The 22261-nt window shown below is 41.5% G+C and overlaps 3 protein-coding genes and 2 non-coding genes across 6 annotated transcripts; 4 read left to right on the top strand and 1 right to left on the bottom strand.

The window, feature by feature from the left end:
* Nucleotides 1-6654, top strand: lrrc71 (leucine rich repeat containing 71). 2 transcript variants are annotated; one of them, XM_034545333.1, is made up of 16 exons: nt 1-153; nt 837-875; nt 961-1086; nt 1424-1528; nt 1703-1778; nt 1857-1931; nt 2090-2158; nt 2272-2431; nt 2520-2603; nt 2745-2819; nt 3032-3106; nt 3190-3247; nt 3353-3423; nt 3563-3674; nt 4157-4248; nt 5772-6654. In XM_034545333.1, exons 1-16 carry the CDS (start codon nt 84-86, stop codon nt 5856-5858), a joined length of 1374 nt encoding a protein of 457 aa, XP_034401224.1. In that variant the 5' UTR covers nt 1-83; the 3' UTR covers nt 5859-6654. The 2 variants fall into 2 exon arrangements, with proteins under 2 accessions (XP_034401224.1, XP_034401223.1); XM_034545332.1 differs by having other exon boundaries at nt 43-153; nt 3353-3483.
* A 518-nt stretch (nt 6655-7172) lies between these two features.
* Nucleotides 7173-9500, top strand: rps27.1 (ribosomal protein S27). Its single transcript, XM_034545479.1, has 4 exons — nt 7173-7280; nt 7898-8006; nt 8118-8228; nt 9245-9500. Exons 1-4 carry the CDS (start codon nt 7275-7277, stop codon nt 9271-9273), a joined length of 255 nt encoding a protein of 84 aa, XP_034401370.1. The 5' UTR covers nt 7173-7274; the 3' UTR covers nt 9274-9500.
* Nucleotides 8818-8947, top strand: LOC117739925. The gene has a single exon (XR_004610488.1). It is a non-coding gene; the product is annotated as a small nucleolar RNA SNORA35 (small nucleolar RNA).
* Nucleotides 9501-9681: 181 nt separating the features above from the next.
* Nucleotides 9682-9811, top strand: LOC117739923. The gene has a single exon (XR_004610486.1). It is a non-coding gene; the product is annotated as a small nucleolar RNA SNORA35 (small nucleolar RNA).
* Nucleotides 9812-11078: 1267 nt separating this feature from the next.
* On the bottom strand, nt 11079-17338 carry LOC117739045 (small conductance calcium-activated potassium channel protein 1-like). The gene is made up of 9 exons (XM_034545306.1): nt 16463-17338; nt 15873-15968; nt 15158-15457; nt 14628-14749; nt 14046-14187; nt 13863-13973; nt 13214-13341; nt 11439-11517; nt 11079-11306 (listed from the first exon to the last, which is right to left on the bottom strand). The coding sequence occupies exons 1-9, from the start codon at nt 17336-17338 to the stop codon at nt 11079-11081; spliced, it is 2082 nt and encodes a 693-aa protein (XP_034401197.1).
* Nucleotides 17339-22261: the final 4923 nt, after the last annotated feature.

A 22261-nucleotide genomic window follows, 5' to 3' on the forward strand; every position in this document is an offset into this window, starting at 1 on the left:
CCCACGTGATCCCAGATTGTTTGCCGGCTCGAGCTCACTTATCGACCGCTTCGTCTCTACATTGGCGACTTCGAGACACAACAATGTCCAGAGAGAGACACAAAGAGAAAACGGACAAGGCCAATGCTGAGGACGAGGCCTCTAAGAACAGAGGTTAGAGGGCGGCTTTCAGTCGGAGCTCAAAGCGACCAATACATCCATAAAGAATAATGCGTTACCATTTTACAATCTCCCGATGTAGATTCTCTGTAAATTATATCGGCTTTCAATGAGTACGTTATATATGTTAATAAAAAGATGGCATAGTACTATTTATTTGTTTAACTTTTTAATTTCTAAAACATTTAACCTACATTGTAGGACTTTATTTGAACGGGTTGAGGTAAATACACAGCATAAGTAGGCCATTAGAGCAGCCATCAACACACTATATACATTCCATTAGAAACTAAAGTCCATCTTGTATAACTTTTGTAAAACAAAACAAAAGTGTGAGCATCAAAACATACTTAAGCGGTATCAAAAGTGTAGTGTATTCGTGTGGTGGGTAAAAAGTACAATATTTCCCTTTTTAAAATGTAGTGGAGCAAAATAATAACGGAGATTCAATAATGAATAATTAAGTTAAGCACAAACATCTTGAAATAATCACAACAAGCCTGTTCATCTTGAAATGTCATTCAATTATGTGTTGTAGATTTTATAAAAATGTAAGAATAATAACTTTTTCTTTAACGCTTGTACAACTTCAGCTCTCACACATTCAATAGCTTCACTCACATCGCTCGACAACAAGTATGATGGAGTAGTAACGCTGCTCATTCTGTTGTTTTTAGGACAAACTCCAAACTCCAAACTGCCTGCTCTGACCTTTGGTAGGTGACATCAGACTGTTGTTGTTATTGTGTTTTTTCTCCTCAAATGAGAGTTGTATGGTCACTGCTTCCATCCATCCCACAGACGAATATCAGTGCTCAGGCGATGTGGAGACTGACTTCCCGGGTCTTTGTGCTCTTTTGGACATAAAGGATATCCCAACGGTCATCACCAGGCAACCAGCCCCATCCACCACTGAAACTGAAGGAGGTAAACAAGAGCTGCTCCTGATCTGAGCGCGTGGAAGACACACGCTATCTTATTGTACCCTGTTAAAATAGGTTTTCCAGAGTTAACTTGTCAATGAAATAGTTTTTTCTCTGCAGCTGATATTCTGAATTGCTGTAAGTGGACGTTAATTGACTAAACATGATTAATCTAAAACCGAAGAAAGAAAATCGGATGACCTCGGAACGCCATTGGAAATATGTTTCCCTACTATAGTTCATTATGTAGGAAGTCTGAATGTATAGCAGCTGTCCTTTAAAAAAAAAAAAAAAAAATCTCAGCTTCAGCTCACTTCTAATTATCATAATTGTACCTTCAGAGAACAGCCGAAAGTTAAATGCTGCAGCATTCTGGTCTACGCCATGTCTCCAAGTGGAACTGGAGAATGAAGATCCCCTCAGCGCCAAGAAACTGAAGATTTTGGGTAAGAACTAAAAAATCTAGAGCCATATTTGATCTTTTCTCTCTTCTTAAATCCTCATTTGACTAAACCCTGAGGTGCAGTCTGAAACCAACAATGCCCCCCTTGTATTTGATGTACCTGCTGAATGTTGGAGAAAACATAATATATACAGTAATCTGTTTCAAATATACACAGGGTGGAAGGTAGATGAGCAGATTGCCAGAGTGATACAGAAGATGTGTCCCTCCTTGAGCAAGCTACAGAGCCTTCAGTGAGTACTGAGCTGATGCCCTCCAGTCAGCGAACGGGGTTACAGCTGTCACCGTTTTGTTCTTGTTTGTTTGGTCAGGTGTTGGCAGGCAGGACTGACGGATCGGATGGTCGTCTCCCTCATGGACACGGTATCACGGTGCTCCAACCTCAGGTGGGACCTGATTCTGCTGGCATTCACACTGTGAGACTTGTTGACAAAAAGGTTGTAGAGCTGCCGGGAAATGTACGCCACAGTGTGTCTATAGCGTTATCATTCAAACACTGAGGGTTACTGATGGTCCTCCTCCTCCTCTCCTTCTTTTATGTCAGAGCTGTGACCCTGGAGGGCAACCATCTTCCAGAGCGGAGCTACCACCTTCTTCTCTCTGAAGACAGCGCGTGAGTCACCAAGTGTCTCCATATCTCACAGAGTAGTGCAGAACCTGTTCAAACAGACACAGAGAAGCGCCCATAATCCCGATTCCTGTTGTGTGTGTTTTTATTTGGTCAAGCCTCACCCACGTGTCCCTACGAAATAACCGGATGGGAGACGAGGGCGCTCAACTAATCGGGTCGGCGCTCTCAACGACCAGATCTGCCAACAAGAACCTCTTGTCCCTCAATCTGGCGTTCAATTCTATTGGCGATGCCGGTGCGACACATATCGCACAGGTACAACCCGGAACAGACTCCATATTTGCAAGTCTATGTTCCCCTCATGGCTGCCGAGGTGCAGTCCTCATCCTGTTTTGTGTCTCAGGGCCTGCGGTTCAACCGCGGTTTGCTCGTTCTCTCACTGTGCAACAATCATATTGGAGACTCAGGAGCTGCTCATCTGGCTGCGGTATCCATTTACATTAAAGATGTTAACTTGGCACATAATGCATTTAAATCAGTGGTTCAGTTGTTTCAAATTATATTCAGATGATTGCATTATATGCTGTAATTGAATACGCCTCAACCCCTTTACCACTGACGCTTTTAGATTCTTGGCGAGTTTGCTCTCACTCATGAAGAAGTTGTGGAGAGGAGAAAGATGCTTCTGGAAAGAACACATTCTGTAAGTGCAGCGATATCAAATACCCATTCTTCCTTAAAATTAATCCTAATCCTAAACATCAAAGTGTCTCATCAAAAAGTAAACTGACGTTCAGTACAGTAAAAATGCTTTCGTCTGAAAGGTTTCAAACTATATTCTCACAAGTATAGAAGAGCAGGGACATGTATGAGACCTTCTAATAAACACAATGCAACTATTTCACATCTTTAAAGGGTGATTCTGAGCAGCCTGCTGACCGACTTCCCTCAGTAGCCAGGAGCAGTTCACTGAACAAAGGCAGAAAAAGGGTAACATGCCAAATAATCTGTGTAACTGGTGGAACTCATTTGGTAAATCTTGACAAGTAATCTTGAGATCTTTTAATTTACAGGAAACATCCAAGAAAGATGAGAAACCAGCTGCAAACAAAGAAAAGTCCCACAAAAGATGTAATCGCTTCCATCACAGAATAACACTTTGGCTTTCATCGTCTGACAGCCGGGATTTTTATCTTCTCATTTTCATTCATTGCTGTTTCTTTAAATCTCCCCCAGCTTCTGATATAAAGACTCAAAGTAAAGGTGGCAAGCACGGGGGCCAAGAGAAACTTCTAAATGCACAAGAGGTACCAGAGACACGCTTTCTGAAAAAGTACAAGGATAAATCGAGCACCGCTCTGACCGAGGTTTGCTTGATCACAATGTTCTGAAGAGCAACAATCTTGATCCATCACACACTCGTTCACTTCTCTCCCTCTCCGTCAGCAGGGGGAGTCGGTGGAGATATTGAACCCCCTGCTGGACCAGCCGGTGCAGTACAGGGATGGGGAGCTATTTCTGCCTGGAAACAGGACTCTGGTCTCCCTCGACTTGGCAGGTCAGTAACTGCGGGCTGTTCATCTCAGCTTGAAATACGACATCCAAAATCCTTTCACATCAAGGTATTTCCTGAAAGGATACATTCAGGTTTGATAGCAGAAACATGTTCAACTAAACTCATAAATGTGGAACATCAATTATATTGTGAGTTCTTCAGAAACAACGTGCAAACGTTTCCTTTTCAAAATCCTTCTGCACAGATGCTGTCATTTTTTGTTTATTTAATATTCATTATTATATTAAATATGTTTAGAAGTCCCAGTATATTTGACATGTTTTTGTCATTTCTTTAGAATAAATGCATAAAGGTTTATTGTTTACAGATCACCTTAAATTAATTAAATCTATTTTGTATCTGTTTTGTATACGAGCTGGTCGCTCGTTAACAGCTACTTCTGCAGGACTATGCACAAAATAAAGAATGACATTTTCCAAAGCTTATTCAAGTAACATGGTTATGTTGTATGTGTATTCGTGTAGGAAATAGAATTACAACGAAGTCGCTGCCTCTTTTCCTGACATCACTCGAGATGCAGGGGGAGGGAGGAGGCCTGCTGCGTCTCTGTCTGCAGGTGTGTGACTCAAGCCAACACTTTGTGTGTGTGTGTGTGTGTGTGTGTGTGTGCACTTTTATTTGATTAAATGGAAATCAGTATTAACATAAATGATAAGTGAAACCTTTATTATTTAAAAGTGCCATCATTCCTATTGGTAACATTTTTTTATTATTAGCCTTTATTTAACCAGGTCGGTCCCGTTGAGATACAATGACCTCTTTTTCAAGGGAAGCCTGGCCAAGACAGCAGCATAGAAAAATTGCAACAGTCACAAGACACAACAGAAATCACATAACACAGATAAAATACATTAAAAAAAAAATAAATAAATAAGGCAACAGGACTAAAGCTCTGGAATCACACCAAAACAAGAACAAGTGCGGTATGAAGCCGCTCCAATTTCTCTCACACGAGTCTTTAAAGTTTCAAGGTTGATGAGCTCCTTTAACTTTAGAGTTTTTTGCAGTGCATTCCAAGCAGCAGGTGCATCGAACTTAAAACAGTGCTTACCAAATTCAGAGTGAACTTTGGGCATAATTAATAAATAAAGCTCATTGGAACGTAAGCAATTAAAGATGTAGTTACATAAGTAGTGGGGGAGCAGACCCAAGATAGCTTCATAAATAAAAATATGCCAATGTATAAGGCGGCGTGCTGCCAGAGATGGCCACTCAACTTGAGCATATAAGATGCAGCGGTGAGTGAGGGCTTTACAACCAGTGACGAACCTTAAGGCACCATGATACACAGTGTCTAGAGAATGCAGACAGTTTGCTGGGGCATTCATATAGAAGAGATCACTGTAATCAAGTACAGGGAGGAAAGTGGTAGCAATCAACTTTTTTCTGGTAAAAAAAGAAAAACAAGATTTGTGACGGAAAAAGAATCCCAGTTTCACTCTTAATTTTCTTACCAGATTTTCTACATGTGGTTTAAAAGAAAGTCGATCATCAATTAAAATGCCGAGATACTTGTAACAGTTCACAAGTTCAATTTCATACCCTTGCAATGACAAAATGCTGGGTGGAGACACAGGCACTTTCCTGCCATTGGAAAATATCAACAGTTTGGTTTTGGCGGCATTCAAGACAATTCTTAGTTCAATGAGCTGATTTTCCACAAGGTTAAAAGCAATTTGTAAGTTGCCAAGGGCCTCGGCAAGAGTGGTGCCACAACAGTATAAAACTGTGTCATCAGCATAAAAATGAAATTTGGCATTTGGGACAATATTATTGTACTTGTCAAGTTAATTATGGGATCTGGGAATGTGGGAACATTGGTTCAGGTCCTTTTTTAATGTGCTGCTTTCAACTTTTCTTTATTATCTATTAAAACACATATTTTGTTTACACTACAATCGTTTTAATTTCACTTAAATAAACTGCATCTGAAGTGCCCCACTTTGTGGTATTTCTGCTGAAGTAAAGTACTTTAGTATGTTTGATTATTTCAGTTATATCAGTGACACGTTTGATGGAATCTACAGTGTTCATGCAGAGGAATGTTTGATGATTTGTTTGATGATTTCTGTCTTTTAGAGAAACCGCTTCCCACCAGATTGTGAGTATTTTGTGAAGATAACGGAACAGATGACACTCAGAGACCCACTAAAACAGAACAGCTAATGACAAACAGAAGAGGAGGAACAGAGGGGTCGTACTAGTGCTGCGAGAACTAATCTAATTCTACAAACTGTATACTTTTAATTTGCTCTAACATTAAAGAGATACACATTTATTGTGCCCTCTGTTGTGCTTTTGTAACGCATGAGAAGAACAAATGGAAGTATTAAACAGCCTTGTGGTCCATAAAAAGGACGTGACTGAACAGGAGGACAATGTGGCACATTACATTCCAGATGCTTTGCCCAGGATAGCTAATTATAACCATGGTTACGGATCCGTTTCACTGCTTTTTTTACTCACAGTCAGAATTTACTTCAAGGACAAAGACTGAACAGCTGGATACCAGGTACCAAGTATGAACCATTGCTATGATGTCTTACAGTTGTCAGCCAGTGTGACAGGTACTTGCTTTGTATCTGGTTCCACCCAGATCTGGTATTATTCTACCAAGATCTAATCCCATTCTACCCCGATGTGGTCTGGTTCTGATATGGTTATAATCTACAAAGATCTGCATTATTACAAAGATGTGTTCTGTTGCTAGACAGACGCAGACCTTAGTTTATCCAGATGTAGTCTGGTTCTACATCTGGTTCTATTCTACCATGATATGGACTGGTTCCACCCAGATGTGGTCGCGTTCCATCCAGATCTATTATATTTCTTGCTTTTTGACTGTTTTTAATGTTTTAATGAATGTTCTTATTGTGTTTTGATGCTTTTAATGGTTTTATGTGAAACACTTTGAATTGCCTTGTTGAAATGTGCTCTACAAATAAACTTTCCTTGCCTTGCCTATTCTACTATTGATTTTGTTCCCCATCTCTTATAATGAAGCTGGTCTATGAAGGGGACACTTCATGGCCAGTAGGAACCGGACAAACAATCACATTGAACCAGAACTCTTTCAATTTACAAATAGGCAAGTTGGTATTGTGTTGAGAGTGAAATCTGAAGCCATCATGAAGGGGTTATGCTCTTTTCAGCTGCCATTGTTTATTTATTGTTTTTTATTTATTTAATTGAATAAACATAAACTCTTGTAAGAGCATATAATGGGAACACTAGGCTCCATTTTGTGATTTGTGATTGCCCTAGCACAATTGGGGAGTGGAGCTTACATTTACGATTTTTTTTTTTATTTGCACTTTTCATATTTTTCTTTATATTTTAGAAAAATAGTCGGGTAGCTGTCGTTGTGCATAGTGAAGGAATTCTGGGAATATGGAAACTGTTGCTCGGCAGAGGGAGCCCATTGGTGTTTAGAGGGCGCGAGGTGGAGTTTGGACCTCACCAATATGGCCGCCACGTCCTGTGAAATTCGTCACGTCCGGTTTGTGCTGAAAGGATCCACCGATATCAACCCGTCGCTTCCGGTAATGCCTCCTTTTCGGCAGCGGCTATTTCCTCGCCATCATGCCAGTGAGTATCCGCAGGCCCTTGTTAATTGACATTTTATCATTAAATACAATGTTCGAGAGCCGCCTCACGGCTCTATTGTTACGTAAGAACATAGCGACCCGACTGGTGTCGGTTTCGGATGCTTTCGTTCAGTTTTGGTCCCAGTTTTACACGAATATTTCTGCTCATTTGAGCGCATTGCGAGCGCATTGTGACACAAGATGGCCGCGCACACTCCGCAAACATGGAGTCAGTTCAACTGGAGGATCCGACCGTGCTGATAACCACATGGACTTCACATCAGGACTCGTAGTTTCCTCGACTGGTGTATATGAGTTTGATGGTCCGGCTAGTGTACAACTGGTCCCCAGATACCCGCGATTGACGTACAATGCGTGGCCTGCGTAACTTAAGCCATGTAGGCCAGCCGCGGAGCCTGAACGCACCATCGCATCAGCCTTTTTGCCAAACTAACTCGATAGATGGCTGTTATTTTAAACATTTTAATATATTTGAATTACCAGTGTTTTGCTTTGATAGCCCGTTCATTATCTTAATTAACAGTGTTACTTGATCAAACTTAACATTGCTGTACTAATGTTCACCAAACCCTTTGTCCATTCCCCTTCTCAATTCAGCTCGCAAAAGACTTGTTGCACCCGTCCCCTGAGGAGGAGAAGAGGAGGCACAAGAAGAAGCGTCTTGTTCAGAGTCCTAACTCTTACTTCATGGATGTGAAATGTCCAGGTACAGTGTTCTCCCTCATGCAGATTTAAGCCAGTACAACGTAATTTGGGATAGTTGGTGTTTATTCTTCCACCTTGAGTTGTGACCGGTCTCTTGTTTACCTCCTTCCAGGATGCTACAAGATCACGACAGTGTTCAGCCACGCTCAGACAGTCGTGCTGTGTGTTGGCTGTTCAACGGTCCTGTGTCAGCCCACTGGAGGCAAAGCACGTCTCACAGAGGGTCAGTATCAACCGACCACACTCACTCACACAGGTTTCTTATCGACATGCAGAGTTTAGTTGTAGTCAAGTGAACTGGCACAATATCCCACATGCACACCCCTATTTTATTGGGCAACAGAATCTGAAATAATGCAGTACCAATATGATGATTTTATATTAACTTTTATAATACCGTGCACGGTTACTGTTTTTCCACAACAGACGCTCGTTATATGCACTAGACCGACCAATAAATAAATTGTATTGGAGGGTGTACAAGATTGTCTCTCAAACCGAATGCAGTTTAAAGCCAAACATGTTAATTTGTCTGGACTGAAAATTTGTAATCTGTTTTTTGTTCATGCATTTAACTGGCTCCTTTGTGAAAGTCCTCTTTCAGTAGCCTCACACTTAATTTAGTATCAACTAATATTTGAATCGGATGCTACAACTTTGTGCATGAAGACCGACCAGGACCACTTTCAGAGATATATATATATATTATAGCTTAAGTTCACCTGATTGTTGGCATTTTGCTGGTCTTCTGACTCTGAGAAATGGGGATTCTTTGCATTTTAATTTCATGTTTTTATTTTTACGTTTATTGGCCGCACTGCCAAGTGACTGGACCTCCTCTTCCGTGGTCTTCCAATCTCATTCCAGTGCCAGATCAACCTCGGTTTGCAGAAGGGTTGAGCTAAACTAATGGCTCCCCCCTTTCGAAGACTGAGAACAAATACCTACTTTACTGCCACTGTTAGTTTAACTCATACTGTTGGTGGCCTAGTTGGCATCGTGTAGCTTGTCTAATCTTCATAAATTTGTCGGTTTTGCTGTCAAAGCTTCCTCTTTTGAGCCTTATGTTGCTTTAGCTATTGCATTTTTTACTGGGAAGGAATGTTGACCTCATCGGGCACATGATGGGAAAGGACGGCTCTTGAATCAGCACTGTGTAGGACAATAGCGGTGTCCACCACATGCAGTATTTCTGTACTGTGAGGCTGGTCTTCTGACTGTCATTGTCTCCTCTGGCAGGGTGCTCATTCAGGAGGAAGCAGCACTAGCTGCTCTCCCCGGAGCTGAAGGGGAGAGGAGGGGATGGACCGGTGGATATCAGCGCCATGTGCCTCCAGAGACGGCGGCAGACCCAGTGGTCTGATCTGAAACGAGACCTGCAGACCAACTAGACAGCAGATGGGTTTCCACTGTTCCTGTTGACAGATTGGTTGTTGCTGTAACTCTACCCTCCAACCCTGTCTCTCTTATTAAAGTGTTGTTTTGGCTAAAGAAATGGTTTGTGCGTGCTTAGTTTTTTGTTTGTGTGGAAGTGAGGTAAGACAACATGCTACAGAAAAGTTTTAGAAACTGGTGGTCTGAAGGTTCAATATAAAAGCACATGACACTAGAAAGATTAAAACAAAAAAATCATTTTCTTGGGGGTTCTTTAAGTGTTTTTATTTTACGTTTATTTGCCGCACTGCCAAGTGACTGGACTTCCTCTTCCGTGGTCTTCCAATCTCATTCCAGTGCCAGATCAACCTCGGTTTGCAGAAGGGTTGAGCTAAACTAATGGCTCCCCCCTTTCGAAGACTGAGAACAAATACCTACTTTACTGCCACTGTTAGTTTAACTCATACTGTTGGTGGCATCGTGTAGCTTGTCTAATCTTCATAAATTTGTCGGTTTTGAGCCTTATGTTGCTTTAGCTATTGCATTTCCTACTGGGAAGTAAGAACACTACAGTGGCTTTTGAATGACTTTCTAAATATACTATTCTATGACTCAACAGTTTATGCCATCTGTTTTTTCAAAATACTTTATACTTTGACTTTCGAATTCCTACACATTAACTTTTAAAAACTTTTTTCAAAGGATTCGATAACTTTCCTGATTTATTTCTTTCACATGCTTTTTTTTAAAGACTCATGATCTTTTTCAAAATACCATGTCATGACGTTAAATTTAATTTGACATATCACATAACTGGTTTATTTTTATCATACCTTTTTATCACATTCTTTGACATACTATGACTTTCAACTTAAAAACCAACTATGCTCTGGTTTATTTTCAATTGAGTTAAATATATATTTTGATATACCATACTATGGCTGTTTATGAATTCTTTTCTACATAGCATTACTTTAATGTAAATTTTAGATACTATGACTTATCACTAACATTTTAGCAGTGCCTTCCTCCCAAGATGGCGGCAGTCTGATCTGATTTTAAACCTGTTCTTGTTGATTTGTTTGTGGTTAGTTTCCTCTACGAAGGGATTTCTTTACTGACTGAAATACAAAGGCAGTCATTTTATCATTTTTATTAGAAAGTACTACCAATACTTCAATGTATTCAATTTTCATTACATTATAAGAGGAAAGTGCCAGGTTTTTTTTTTTTACAGGTAAAGCTACTCTCTAACATGGAAGTGATAACTTTCTATTTCTTGGCTGAGTTAATGTATTGATTAGGGCTGTCACAGTTCGTCAATAAAATATCACAAAATTGAAAAATGGCCATCATGTTTTATCTTTATTTTAATAGCCCAAAAATAATACATTTACTAACATAAGACCAAGAAAAAACGCAAATCAAATTGTCTTTCCAAGTCATTTTTACTAACAAAGTTTCAATTATCTTCAAATATGTAATGACTGTTTTCAAAATGTTGGTTTTATGGTGTTTCTGCTACAGAAATTGGTGCTACCTATTTTTTACAGTGCTATTGACATACTTCAGTACAGCCCTCATATCAACACATTTGTGAACCGCCTCTCAGAGTAATGTCCCAGCATCCTTACAGCTGCATTAAAGGCAGATGACTCCCCCAGGAGAACTGGAGACGTCGCCTTCCTCAGCCTCTTTTCTACCTGTCTACGCGCGCACCAGCGGCCTCCATCTTCACCTCCCTCTCCCTGAGCAGGTGGCGGATGGAAGAGTTCTGCGTGGACAGGGTGCTGGACAGGAGCGGCATCAGACTCCTGAAGCCCTCCCTAAACTCTTCCACGTGCTTCTCCAGGCTGTGGATGTGTGTGTCCAGCTCCCCCCTGCAGCCCTGCACCTCCGACAGCACGTCATACATCACGGTTTGCATCTACATGAGGGTTTATGACCACGCCCAACGTAGGTTTGTGTAGAGAAGAGACAAGAAAGCCATTAGGGAATATTGAATAGTACTTTGTTGAGTTCTTTCCATTTTGAGATGGAAAAGGATGCATTCACTTGCCTCTCTCACCTTGCCGAGGTCCACGAGTGTGTTCCCCTGGTCTACCAGTACTCTCTTCTCTATCTTCACTTGGCGCAGCCTGCAGACACAATTGTTTAGTTTTAGGTGCTACAGTAGGTTAGTATGATATTGCTACTTTTATGATGTAAAAAATGTGATAATTGAAATGTTAAGGGCCGGTTGACCCGCATAAATATCCCATAAACATAACATTGTCACATGTTTTTATAGGCAGAGCATACCAATAAAAACAGTTTGCGAAGTTTCTAACAAATAGTTTTAGTATTCACACTGGAAAAGTGACAAATACATTCAGTTGATTAATATTATTCTCCCGCAATGCATTGCACAAAGCATATGGAGGGGCTCCTAACAGCTGGGTAAAATGGATTAATTATGGGTGGTGGTGAAACAGCTCCAAGGCATGCTATTATGCTGTGGATTTTTTAAATGAAGAAAATACTATAGTTATTACCACATAAATTAAACAAGTGTTCAGTAACTGTGAATCATACTATACTTTGACTTTTTTATTAATATTTTATGGCACACTATACAAGGACTTATACTACGAATTCCTACATAATGGAACATTATAATATGGCTTTTTAAAATTTATTTTTTAATGGAACACTATACTGTGACAGTATTCAACAACGTTGGTATGACTTACATTTGTTATGAAATACATAACTAGGGTTTTTCATGGCATACGATGCCTATAACCTTTTTTATGCCTTTTTTGCATGCTTTACGGTAACTTTTTATGATTTTTTCATGGCATACTATATTATAAATAGTGTTAATACATTTAAATGGCATTGAGTACAATGGCTTTTCTATGCCATTTGTATTGCACACTAAACTATAGCTGCATTCCGGTTCACGGTGTACATACACAGTGCTCCCTTCCTCCCTCCTCCCTCCTCCTTCCTCCCTCCACCTTCCTCCCTCCTCCCTCCTTGGGAACTCCTTTTGACAAAAGTCAGAACACAGGACAACGTCACCAACGCAGACATACTGTCCTATGACACTGTACAATCAGTCTTTATGACATTTTTATGACATACCATATTGTGCTTTTATTTAATAGCATATTATACTGTGATTTTTGTATTACTTTTTATGGCATGATATATTCATCTAAATTGGTTTAAAAATAATATCCACATTGTTATTCCTAACCTTAGCCCAAATCACTGTCCATAGTCTACACTTTAATATCCCATGAATCATGCAGGTTTCTGCACAGTTTTTAAATTATATAAAAATTGACAGTGCAAATACTCTTTTATTTAAAAGTGTATGATCTCTTCACTGTACTATCCGAGGCAGTTCAACCTCATCCAAACTAAGAATTGTTGTGGTTGCATTACCTTAGAATGAGCCGTTCATATCTACATAGGGATCCTCTTCATGGAGTCAAGTTTGACAGCTATGTTTCTACATGAGCCCAGAACGGACCAATCACACACTGGCTCGAGAAAAGAGCCTCTCGCCTTTTTACGGTACCTGCAGGCCACCGTAGTTCTCCGACACGCGTGGAAAAGGAGGCGTGAGCGGAGGAGTATTCAGTTGGATGCAATCTGCAACCTCACCACTAGATACAACAAAATACTACACCCCGCTCCTTTAAAGGTTCATATTGGTACACTGTTTGTCAGGATGTAGAACTAATTAGGCATCGATTGATTAAAAGGTTAATATTATTTTACGTATAGCACATGTAGCAAATAAAGTGACACACCGCTTTATATTAGGGCTAAGTGTCTCACCGGTGGATAGCCAGAAGCAGCTTCCGTTTATGCATGCGGACTCGACTGTGGTCTCTCTCTCTCGACAGCTTAGTGTGTTTGTAGATAAGCCAAGTCTCTCTCACCACATTTGCTGCAGCAATTTTTATCTAGTAAAAGGATGAAGAAAATAAAAGGATGAAGATTGTTATTTTATGTTTATGCATATGACCTGAAAGCACTGTTATTTACTGCAAACTCCTATGTAATAAACTCAGTGAACTACATTAATTTAGTCTCCACTTTCAAGCCTAAAACACATTTTATTGTAGGGTGATATCATTCTTCTTAAACAAATTGTACATGCTGCTGGAGTATTCTGTAAACAATTTGTATTGATTTGTCTAAAAGCAATATAAACCTGTTCCACTCCATTCACAGTTTTTTTCTTTTTCTTGCATATATTCTGAACTCAATGAAAATGCAAAATTGCTTTTACAGTGCAGACAACCGTATGTTTTGGATTATATTGATACGTGGTATCTGAAGCGTGCGAGGATAAAACGGCACAATAAGCTGTTGCATGACAAAAGGAGTCCTAGTCTGTGCAAAATCATTCTCCCTTCTGGGCCTATTTACTTAACATGATTATGTAAAATAAAGCCACACTGAGGGAGATATTGGTATTTACCCTCTTGGAGATGTGCGAGTCCATCATGAAGTTGTGAACATGTTTCTCTGCTCTGGTCAACTCCAGCTTCCTGGCAACCACCGCCACCACCAGGACTGTGCAGCCAGCTCCCTATGACAGAATTAGACACTTTTATTAAAATTTACAGTGATCATTTTGTTAGAGAGGAAACCATTAACTCACCATTATCCCAGTGAGGAGACAGATGCTGCGACCACAGTAGGTGTGAGGCACCACATCTCCGTAACCGATGGACAAGAAGGTGACAGAGACCATCCACAAGGCCTCCATGTAGTTGCTACTCAGGTCCCTGTAGTTGTGGTGTCTGTAGGAATGAAAAGGATCTCATATTAATATATTTTCACGTTGCTTATATTTTGTCTCTCTCTGGTCTTCAATGGTTGCTGTAGCTGAATAAGGTGCCACAGGATTGAGTCCTGAATCCCGGAAAATCTGCTCTACTTTCACATTACGGACGTTTTTTTCTTTACCCCTCATAGTCTACTTTGCATTTTTGTATTATAACACCATATTATCAACACCAAGTCAAGATGAGGTGATATTTGATCTTGTCCATGTCATCTAGCCAGCACATATGAATTACAGCAGAGGGAACATTTGATTTGTTGCTGCAGTTGAAACATTGAAGTAATGCTGTGTATATGGCAATGTTTGGATGATAATGAAATATTACATTTCTAGGCATTGGACCACTATAGACGCCGCTACAGATTCAGCAGTTGAAACACATATTTGATCACTTACCTCTCACAAACATGTAAGCCCCACGCTGCCACAATCCACAGAGAGACACTGAAAATCATCAGCACAGTCCCGGGGTAGGTGGTCATTAGTGTTTTCCCCACAAACCGGGTGTTGAAGTGTATCTAAAGAACACAAAGGGAAGCATTTGCGTCATGATTTTGACAGTCGGGCCCTACCTAGCCAGACTATTTAGAATAGCACCTTTCAGAATTTGATGATATAACACAGAGGAGATGAGGGATAAGCAAACTTGTTCTCAATCTTTCTTGATACATGGATAGTAGTTTTGGCATTGCGGTGGGGAGACAAAGGTCATTGTATCACATTTATAAGGGAGGGGATTAGCCGGGTGTGTATTATCAACTGTGGAAAAGAAGGCAGACTACATATCCCATGAATCATGCAGGTTTCTGCACAGTTTTTAAATTATATAAAAATTGACAGTGCAAATACTCTTTTATTTAAAAGTGTATGATCTGTTCACTGTACTATCCGAGGCAGTTCAATTCTGTCGGCAGCCTATGGGTGACCTTGTTGAGCGCTCCGATGCTGCGAGACGCGGTGTCAGTGAAGAGGCGGCTGTGCAGCATCATGGCCCGACCCAGCAGGTAGAGCCTCAGGAACATGGGCAGAGCCAGGACTATTTCCAGCTCCGTCTCCGACAGAATCAGGTGAGTGGTGGAGTGTTGGAAGGTCTCCTGGAAATATGTCATCAGACCAACTGGATATGGATGAATGGCCGCCGTTGCCAGCTCCAGGCCCACTAGAGCCAAACGATCGGTTGTCATGGCAATCTGCCAATCCTCTGCACCAATGTCGTGAACGTAGAGCTACCGGAGAGATGGGAAGAGTGCATTATAGTGAAAATGAGCATCTAATCTGGATCCAAGATAAATCAGGTCACAAGATTAATAAATGTAAACCGATTCAACACATCTCATTCTGTTTTAGTCTTGGAAGTACAGCTGCATTAGTGAAAGTCACAAAACATGTTGGTTCTCTTGCTCTTTTGATGCACATCATGAGTCTGGCATGACTCATTTTAAAGGACTAAAAAAGGACTAAAAAAAGAAACGTGTTTTTGTTTCACACAATGATTTTCATTTCATCTTTCCTTTTAAATGTTTGCTTTCTGCTTGTAAAATATTGTTTCACTTCTAAAAATCCATCAAATGAATTGCAATTGGTTTGCTCACAGCGCCATGCACGACCTGTGATGAGTCGATTGCATAGAAGAGAAGTTACCTGAATCTCACAGCAGTGGTACGCTATGATGAGGCCCAGCAGGATGATTGTAGAAAAACTGATGATGGACTTGAGTGTGAGGGAGTAGACGGAGCTCTGTGGGGAACACACGCACGCACGCACGCACGCACGCACGCACGCACGCACGCACGCACACACGCACACACGCTGTTTGTCATTACGAAGTTCAATCTATAAAATGACACCAGTGATCCTCTGTAACCTTATAATCTTAGATACATTTAGATAATCCATGTGCATGATGTAATGACCGTGAATTTATGGGTGCACTGTGCATTTTCCTGCAGTCGGTGGGAGATCAATTCTCATACTGACTTAACATTATTTCCGGCAAAAATAAAACAAAAAATTAAATAAATAGTTTTTTCTGGAGTGAAAGGTGTGATTACTAGATGTTATTACTCAAAATCTAATTTCTTAGGCAGTAATAAGGCTTTGAGAAAAACATTTTTCAGAAGAGAAGATAGCTATTGATGCAGTTCAAATTCTTTTCTTGAACAAACTTTTTTTTGACTTTGACATTGACATCTCTCAAAGGATTTCTCCGGGTCTCAGTGTGTCGTTCTGACCTTGCTGTAGACACTCCAGGAGAGCTCTGTCTCCATCACCATCAGCAACATCCCAAATATCCCCACTGCCAAGGCGCAGTCATTCAGCCTCTGCCTCCTCAAAAACAGAGCCCTCCTGTGGACCAGCCGCCAGCCGATGTTGTGGGTCTTCCAGTATGAGTCATCTTTGGTGTCCTCTTTGGTGTCATCTTTGGCATCCTCCTTGTGTTTCGGGCTGGTCTGGGAATTGGGATTGGGTTTGGCGTTTGGACACTCGCCCCCTGGCAGACGGCCTTCGGCCTCAGTCAGGTCCTGGCGCTGCTGGAACGTCTCGTTGTGTGGCTGGAAGTCGTCATCTTTGCTGGTGATGATGATCTCTGGTAGACTCTGTCGGTCGTACATCTCCAAAGAAATGTTGCCTGACTTGCAGCGCCCTCTGCCCTCAACATCCTGGACGTCTACGTGTGACCTGCAGGGGCCCTTAAAGGGTGACCCGCAGGGAGACAAGGGGACGCCAGTGAAAGAGGTGCCTTTCTCCTGCAGTCTGTGAGCTCCTGCATTGTGTGCTTTGCACTGCGGATGACACTCCTTGTGTGCTGGATATTGTCTCCTCCCCGCTGACCCTTTCTCACACTTCTTCTCTTTGTTTCCCCTCCTGTTGGAGCGAGGCGAAGGAATGACAAAGAGGTGGCCGTTGTATAAAGGTGTGGTGGCCATGGCCTGGGTTCTGTCCAGCCACACGGTGTGATCGACTGATGTTTGGACTGTGCGGTGTATCCCACAATGCGGAGGGCAGGCCTGAGGGGGAGGAGCCATCCTTGGCGGGAGGAGGGGCCGCTGGTCCTCCACATCGTCTCCATCCACCCCTGACAAGTTCATGGAGGGGGAGTGCTCCATGGTGAGAGAGTCTCCAAGTGATAAGTCACCGGAGGCGTGAGAGAGACAGACGACAATATTAGTGGCCAGTGATGTTTTAACACATGAGAACGACACTGTGAACGAACGCTACAGCTACATAAAGAATAGCTTCGACGAAGGTTTCCAAAATGTGTCGTACTTGTTAACTTTGCTGAGGGCGCATTTTCATTCTTATTTTCATTATTTTGTATTTATCTGTTTATTATAGAATTTTAGAATGACGTTAAAATCGAAATGTTCACAAATGTTTGTTTTATACACATGAATCAAGATTTTCGTACAAACTGTACTGGAGTGTAAAGCTGAAAGCAGTTAAACATATGTTCTATTTCAACACAGCTATTTTAAATTCTTACCTTCTCAGAGTCAGGTGTTCCAGTATGTGAGGAAGAAAAAAAAGGCCTCAACTCTTGGAATCTGGAAATTATTTTCGTATTCAATCTTTTTATGGTTCAGATGGTCACATCACAATGAGATCCTCCAAATAAAATCCTTTCGAAAAGCAAACTCAAACACACCACTTTCATTCGGAAGTTGGAATTGAAAGTAAAGCGATGGAAACTGATGAAGCTGCAACACTAATGAACCCCGGCGGGATCAAATCAAAGTATTCCAAACGCATCTGCTTCTCCACAGCAATCCATTGGCTGCATCAGCATCACGGAGCCCCTCCCATAGAGTCAAGCTGAGGTTATGAACTTCTCCGGCATATGACGCCATATGAAGTGAATATTTGTAGAAATCCATTACATTCTCAGGCATGTATTCCCATGTTTGGCTTCGTACGACCATCAGAACATCTTCCTTCAAGCTTAATGACTGCAAAGTATTTAAGTTGCAGATGCTGCATTGAGCAAAGGCAAAGAATGAGTCATCTGTCTCTTTTTTTAGCTGGGATTGGCAGATATCCTCCTCCTCCCTAAGTGTGTGTGTGTGTGTGTAATTTCTTCAATTGGAAGTGGGTGAAACAAACTTTGTCTTTTTTTATTTTTTTTATTAAAATAATCGTCAAAAGAGAATAACGTTCCTCAATATCAATTTCGCAGATTAGTATTGCAGATTAATCAACAGAGGACTGATACTTATGAGCTTATGAAATATGTCACTCCTTAAGCGAACAGTATGCACAGAGCGGGGTGGAGTATTACGCATTAAAGTCATAACAATGACATTCAGCATTATTTATTTATCTAAATCCTTGTGACAGATGGCTCTACAGATAACATAGCCCCCTCCAAATGGAAAGAAAAAGGATGTGCGGAGTGCATTTGGATAGCAGGATAAAGAAAGGCATCATCTAATCTAAAGACAACATGAATTTAAAGACGGATATAGAGGGAGAAGGAGGCTGGGTGGGTAGTCTGATCAGACAGTCTGACGTACCTCCAGATGTAAACTGGATTAATTATGCTAAAACTACTTTGTTATACTCTGAGATTTAGCCAGATGCCGCTGTCTGGTTTTGTATATGTTGTGATATTCTGCGGGCAGGAGGCTCGCGACTGTCTGTGTCTCAGTGTGTGACTGTCAACACTACAACCCCCTGTGGATGGACTCTGCTAAATACAGACATGTCTCATATCCTGGCAGAGAACTAGATGCTACAATATGACTGTTTAGTCTTTCTGAAGCAAGACTCACTCTGCTGTGGTGAAAAAAAAATACAAAATCTCCTTTTAATAACAAGATGCTAAAACGATATATATGCACATCTGCAAGGCTTCAAATCCATTCAAGCCTCCAGCCATGTGCCTGTAAATCCTGCCGTGGCTGGTGGCTAAGTACGTCAGTTCTTCTTGCCTCTGTGGCCGGTAGCCAGGAGATTTTCAATTAGTATCCTCTACTGCAAATCATAGCTTGGCAGCTACAAAAGCAAAATTAAACTGGGATATTCTGAGTCCACTAATTGCTGTGGCTGGTCTGTGGCAAATCTGTTTTGCCCTAAATCTTGAGTGCGTGTCAGTTTCATCTTCTGGCCAGGATATTAATTGCTTCTGTCTGATCTGTTGGTCAAAAGATTTAAAAAAACGTCCCATTAGGATGCAAACAGCCGTAACAAATGATCGTGCTTTGAAGGTCAAACGTCACGATTAGGTTTAAAGGAACAGTTTGACATTTTGGGGAAAGTCCTTATTTGCCAAGAGTGAGATAAGACAATGTGTACCACTCTCATATGTGTCTGCCCATTACATACCAGTCACATGCATATACGCATTATTTTGCATAATACATAATATATAACTGATAATAAATCTGTTACATTTTGGTTCATGACATATATTTTTATATTTTTTGAACTGGCTAAAATGTGTAATAATTGTGCAGTAAAACTGGATTGTTTTCCTCCTACGTGGTTCGAAGAGTCTGAAACATTCTCTTTCACAACAAAGTGCATTCACATTACGCATTTACAAAGTCTGTCTACATTTAAATGTAATATATCCATCCAATAGCAAAACAGTTCAGGAATTGGAGAACAAATATGATCCAGTAGACTCTACAGAAATGACTTCATTTTCTAATTCCTCATATGAAACCACAAACAGGAAATCGTCACCAGCGGAGCATCTGGGACGTCACTGCACGACACAACACGTCATTTTACACGAGTGTGATACTCTGAACAGAGCAACGCTAGCTGTTTCCCCCTGTTTCCAGTCTTTATGCTAAGCTAAGCTAACTGTCTCGTGGCTGTAGCTTCATAGTTTAAGGAAAAAGACAATGTGGAATGAAAAGATGCAATATATCAGATTGTGCCTCATCGGCAGTGTCACACAAGTACGATGCTAAATTGGTGGCTAAACAGTCCACCGTTTCCCCTGTTTCCCCAGTTTCTCCAGTTTCCCCAGTTTTCTCCAGTTTTCTCCAGCTTTCTCCAGTTTTCTCCAGTTTCTCCAGTTTCTCCAGTTTTTCTCCAGTTTCTCCAGGTTTCTCCAGTTTCTCCAGTTCTCTCCAGTTTCTCCAGTTTCTCTACTTTTCTCCAGTTTTCTCCAGTTTCTCCAGTTTTCTCCAGTTTTCTCCAGTTTCTCCAGTTTCTCCAGTTTTCTCCACTTTTCTCCAGTTTCTCCACTTTTCTCCAGTTTCTCCAGTTTCTCCAGTTTTCTCCAGTTTTCTCCAGGTTCTCCAGGGCCGGTTGGTGCAGGAAGACATGGTTGTCTATTAGAAGAGAACTTCGTCTACTCAACTCTAAAAAGGCCACTCTGACAAATCAGACTTCACAGGCGAGTGGACCATGTGCTGGTTTTGTCGATAATACCCCATTAAGAGGAGGGAGCGTGTCAGCGTGGGAGAGGGCCTAATCCAATGAGCGGAGTCATTAAAATCACACAGCACAGCAGCCCTGATGGCCAATGGCTGCGATGTCAGGGACGCCATTCAGCTTTTAGAACAGTGAGGGATGCCAGGTCAGAGTGATGGACGCCAGAATCACAATCAGGAACGGCAAAATAATTAAAAGAAAAAGCAAATGTTCAGAGAGTGGCACCATATTATCATCCACATGGTGCTCACAATCCTCATTCTCTTCGTGCAGCTGTCATCATCATTACTATGTCTTAAATCCACGCCCTTCTCAGTGCTTTCATTCATCGTCTCCTGTCCTGATGAGTCTCTTCACCGCGTTGGAGCTCATCGCGTTCTCGTTTCATTCAGCCTGGTTTCTTCCTCGTTCATTTAATAAGAATAATAATAATAATGCATTTAATTTATATAGCGCTTTTCGTGGTACTCAAAGACACTTTACATAACATAATTATAACATCCTAAAAGCTAAAAAAAATAAGAATAACTAAAATTACAGGTAAAATAAATAGGGACTTTGTCAGTTGCTCGGAGCCTAATAAATAAAAATAATAAAAACATGGAGCAAACAATCACACATTAAAAGCAGTTCTGAACAGGTGGGTTTTGATTTGCGATTTGAATAAGGAAAGATCAGTGCAGTCTCGGATGAGTTTGGGGAGAGAGTTCCAGAGGGAGGGGGCAGATATGGAGAAGGCTCTGTCACCCCACGTCCGGTGCTTGGTCCTATGTGGGATGGACAGGAGATCGGCATCAGAGGAGCGGAGCCGACGGGATGTAGTGTGGTGGTGGTACACCACATCAGTGTTGCTGATGCTCCAGCCGGCATGCAGCTAGAAAACAAACCACCAGATGTCACCCATTCCTCAGTGCCTTCAACATGTATTTTTATGAACCCTAATTTTGTTTTTGGCAGTGTGTCACACTGGAGCTTGGTGCATAACAGCACAGGGAGCTTTCGTTTTCTTTCCTTTTTTACTTATACGGGAAGAACTATATTTTGCAGCGGCGACAGAATCCTTCTCCTCTGATGATACATTGCTGATGCACAATGTCTGTCCTCATTCCACGCTCGATGCCGCTCTCTCCGCTTCAAACCAGCGGCTGAGCCATCCTCCCTTTCGTCTCCGAGGGCCACTCTCCATCTCGTGTGTGCAGCCGAGCAGGAATCCGTAGCTCGAGAGCACTCTGGATGTGCGACAGGCTGCCTAAGAGAGGGGTAATTCTGAAGGGCAGAGGAAGTAATAGTGTAATCTAATATACAGTCCAACTCTTCCCTGCCCCCCCAGTCTTTTGGTTTCTCGCTGCCTTTGGCCTTGCATCAGCATTTCGTACGGACAAATGAGAAGTAGAGTTTAACTATGCACATTCCTGATGCCCTCCTGCAGAGCACAGCACTTTCGCAATTAAACTGGAGTCCGTCGCCCCTATGATTCAAAGCTTACCCCCCACTGGGTGGGAGCAGCTCACACACACTCACTCACACACACACACACTCACACACACACACACACACACACACACACACACACACACACACACACACACACACACACAGACACACACACACACACACACACACACACACACACACACACACAC

The sequence above is a fragment of the Cyclopterus lumpus genome, chromosome 11 (genome assembly GCF_009769545.1).
Source record: "Cyclopterus lumpus isolate fCycLum1 chromosome 11, fCycLum1.pri, whole genome shotgun sequence".
Classification (NCBI taxonomy): domain Eukaryota; kingdom Metazoa; phylum Chordata; class Actinopteri; order Perciformes; family Cyclopteridae; genus Cyclopterus; species Cyclopterus lumpus.